The 3,844-nt window shown below is 38.5% G+C and overlaps 1 protein-coding gene across 1 annotated transcript; it reads left to right on the forward strand.

Annotated features, from left to right (window-relative positions):
- Nucleotides 1-2,445: 2,445 nt before the first annotated feature.
- On the forward strand, nucleotides 2,446-3,780 carry SPR (G protein-coupled sex peptide receptor; the record flags this gene model as incomplete). The annotated part of the gene is made up of 1 exon (XM_017631557.1): nucleotides 2,446-3,780. A coding segment is annotated over one exon (762 nt), but the record flags the coding sequence as incomplete, so codon positions are not given.
- Nucleotides 3,781-3,844: the final 64 nt, after the last annotated feature.

Consider the following 3,844-nt stretch of genomic DNA (forward strand, 5'->3'; position numbering starts at 1 on the left):
TAAAGATTTCGCGGCATAGTTAGTCCATATATACATTTTACGTTTGACGAGGGGATGAAATGGGGGTGGGGGATTGTGTATGTGTGTGTTTAAACAGATCACGTTTTCGATTTTGAAATTTACGTAAACTATTCAGGACATTCCAAAAGTTCATAAAGTTTAATTTGTTTTCGAAAATATTAATAAGATTTTTAGTAGCACGCTTCCAATGTTACAAAAAATTAAATGTACAATATATTGTACAAATCCAGGGAAAGAGTTAATATAGAAAGGCCCTAACTCATTTTCACGCGAAACTCAGCTTCGTAGAAAAGCCGGCAGACTGTTCAGTAAGGGGACCCAACAGAATTTACAGCAGCTACTACATCAATTAATTTGTTTCAGTGTGTATTATAAACCAACGTTTTGAAAGAATTTACAACTGAAAAACTTTAGTTTTTATATAGCTTTATAGCTACTCTGTAAAGAAATAAAAATGTGAGATAGGGCCTTTCTATATTAAGGTAACGATATGTATGTCCAACGAACGGAATTTTAAACAGCTTTATTTCGAAAACATTTTTGAAGAGTGTTACTACCTGCGTAATAAGTAAAATTCAATGAAATTAATAAGTTGAATAGAGTTTTATGCTATGGAAGTCAAGCGAAATTGGCTTAAGATAAATCTACTTGCAAAATATATTTAAAGAGAGCTGCCACCTGTTTATAGTGTCTCGAATTATTATTTTTTTCTTTCAATATAGATGAAATATAACAATACGGTTGACAAACGAAAGAGCTGCACAAATATTTTACTTCAGAGAAATCCTTGTTTAGAAAATTTCATGAATTCAATTTCTTTAATAACTTCACTGACATATTTTGCGCGCATAAACGATCGAGATTTTAAACAGCTTTATTTCTAAAATATTTTTGCAGAGGATTGCCACCTATGTAAGAAGTAAAATTCAAGGAAGCCAATACATTAAATGGAGTCTTATGCTATGGTTCTCAGATGGAAAAAGTTTGAGATACGTTTTTTTGTTTTTATTTTTTAAGGGAGTTACCACCTGTTAAAAAAGTCTAATTAATTTGCTTTATATTTGTTTAGTGACATATCATATGGGTGGCAATCGAAAGAGGCTTAAGACAGTGGATATAGAATATAGAGTTTCTCCCGCCAAAAGTTGTTTAGTTCTCATCTGTATTTGACACAGCGAATACTGAGCTAGAGGGTTTTTTTGACATCTAATATGGCACGTAAATAAATGATCTGCACCCTCCTCACTCTAGTCCGCTGATATTACCTTTTTGGAAGCCGAACTGTATGTTATAAGGATTTCCGGCTTCCTCGAATGCGGAAGGAAAACGAGATCCCAAGAATTTCCCCGAGAGTTAACCGCATTATCCAACAAGCACTTACGGTGCTCGAAAATTTGGTGAACGCTTGCTCTTGCTCATAAGCATGAGTTTGCCATTTTCCAGCAATCGTCCTTACATAGGCATTGTGCATGTTCAGGAGGTGCTCTGAATAACTGTTGGCTACGACTTTCAATATTTCTGTTGGTATCCGTCCATTACCGGTGCTTTTCATATTGCGTGAGATGCTTGCAGTTGCCTCCAATGTAAATGCGGAAGCTCCAGAAGGTAGCTCCGGGAGGTGGTTATGATAACTTGCTCTGCTGCCGTTACCAACACAGGTTCATTCTTGAGTGTCTGTAGTTTGCAATCCCCAAGAGTCATTGTAAAGGTCTTCCTGCAAACATTTCCTGCAGCTGCTCTTTTTCTGGCCTGGTGTAGTTGATGCTATGCCACGTAACAATCGTTTCGACTGCTCTCTCATCGATCCGCCTGAGGTGTAGATGTTTCCATCGCTGTGCCGCAACCTGCACTGTATACCAACACAAAAGGTGTGCCTTTTCATATGGTGCAGTTTTTTTCAGATCGGCGTCCCTGTAGGCCCGGTGGATTAAGTACATAGCAGATTTGACCGTAATATCTGTTAAGCTGGAAATCAGTTTTAACGACCTGAAAACATAAATAGTATAAGATGGAGAAAGAATCGAACCTGATCGACATATATTCGGGCATTGCGATGATGAAGCATCTGGATGACAGTTCGTTTTTTTAGAAACGAAGAAATAGATCTGAGAAGTTTTACACCAAAGAATTTCTGAGTAAGCAGGAGAGTGGAATATTGAAGCAAACAAAATAGTTCATAAAATGGCCCGATTTTCACTGTTTTGTAATCTACTGAGAATATTGGTGGCAGGTGAAGTAGGGGAGGAATTGAAGCTTCACTTTTTTCATGTCCATGTCTGAATCCTCAGTCTGGTAGTAATAAAAGATGTTAAAATATGTTATTTTAGAAAAAGTTTAATTTCAGTGTAAAATGTAATCTTAAACAAAAAATTTAACTACCAACATTGGCACACTCTTCTCATATTTCTCTCTCAATTTTCTCTCTCTCTCTCCCTCTCCCACCTCTTTCTCCACAGGTACATCTACGTCTGTCACGCTCCAATGGCACGCACTTGGTGCACAATGCCGCGCGTCAAGCGTTCTACAATCTATATCGCCATTGTCGCCTTCCTGCATCAGTTTTCACGCTTCTTTGATCGCACCTATATAGCGCTAGAAATCGAATGGAATGGACAAAAAACGGAGGTGTGTCGTGTGGCAACATCAAGATGGGTAACCGTTTATATCGGCGAAGATCTCTACTTCTCCATGTTCTTCCTTTTTCGAGTGATTTTCGTCCATATGATACCGTGCATTCTACTCGTTACGCTGAATGTTCTACTCTATCGAGCAATGAAGCAGGCACAAGAACGACGCAAAGCGCTCTTCCGTGACAATTACAAAACAGAGAGTCGAAAAGTACGTGACAGCAATTGCACCACTTACATGTTAATTACAGTCGTATCTGTCTTCCTTGCCGTTGAAATACCCATTGCTGTGGTGACATCGCTGCATATTGCCTCCTCATTAATGGGCGAATTTCTCAACTATCGCATGGCCAACATATCCATAATGTTCACGAACTTCTTCTTGGTTGTCAGCTATCCGATCAATTTCGGCATATACTGTGGCATGTCAAGGCAATTTCGTGAAACATTCAAAGATATATTCTTTCCAAGTTTTCTAACCAAAAAGGATACCTCATCCAAGTATTCAATTGTTAATGGACCACGTTCATGCACCAACACCAACGAGACTGTCCTCTAGTAAATGGTGATGTGGGTGCCGTTTCGTGGCGGTGGTGCACGCGCTGCTGCTGGCAATAAAAAATGGCGAAACGGTGCTATGGCAACAAAAGTGACGCGACAACCGCGTGCAAAAAGCGAATATAAAACGAATGTTGATATTATTGAGGAAGAGTCGGTGGTGGTGGTGGCTGCCGTGGATGAGGGCAAGAATGAAGTGAGAATGCTGAATGGAGAGAGGGAAAGTGGTAAAGTTTTAGTTTAAGTAAAGTAAGAGGTACTAAAGTGCATACAGTTATTTAGAGTGCATTTATTTTTACATAGATCCAGATGTATAGATAGGAATATGGTGGCATGGTATCTATTGAGTGTGAAAGAAATCTTTGTGTACAGTTTTCTTGTGATTGCTTTAAGTAAAACAAAAAAAAACAAGCTATGTAGCAAATAATGAAGTTGGTGTTTAGTCTACATACATACATATGTAAGTGCAAAGTTTCCAATAAGCGAAGTAGTGTTAATGCAGCGTTGTTCGTCTCTGTTTTTGCTATTAAACAACTAATTACTCATACGCCGTGTACAGCTTGATGATTGTATGTATGCATTAGGGATGTCAATTTTTCAGCTTTTTCCGATCCCGGGATTTCCGGTATGTCGTTATC

The sequence above is a fragment of the Rhagoletis zephyria genome, unplaced genomic scaffold (assembly GCF_001687245.7).
Source record: "Rhagoletis zephyria isolate East Lansing unplaced genomic scaffold, Rhagoletis_zephyria_1.1 Rzeph_scaffold_08921, whole genome shotgun sequence".
Lineage (NCBI taxonomy): Eukaryota > Metazoa > Arthropoda > Insecta > Diptera > Tephritidae > Rhagoletis > Rhagoletis zephyria.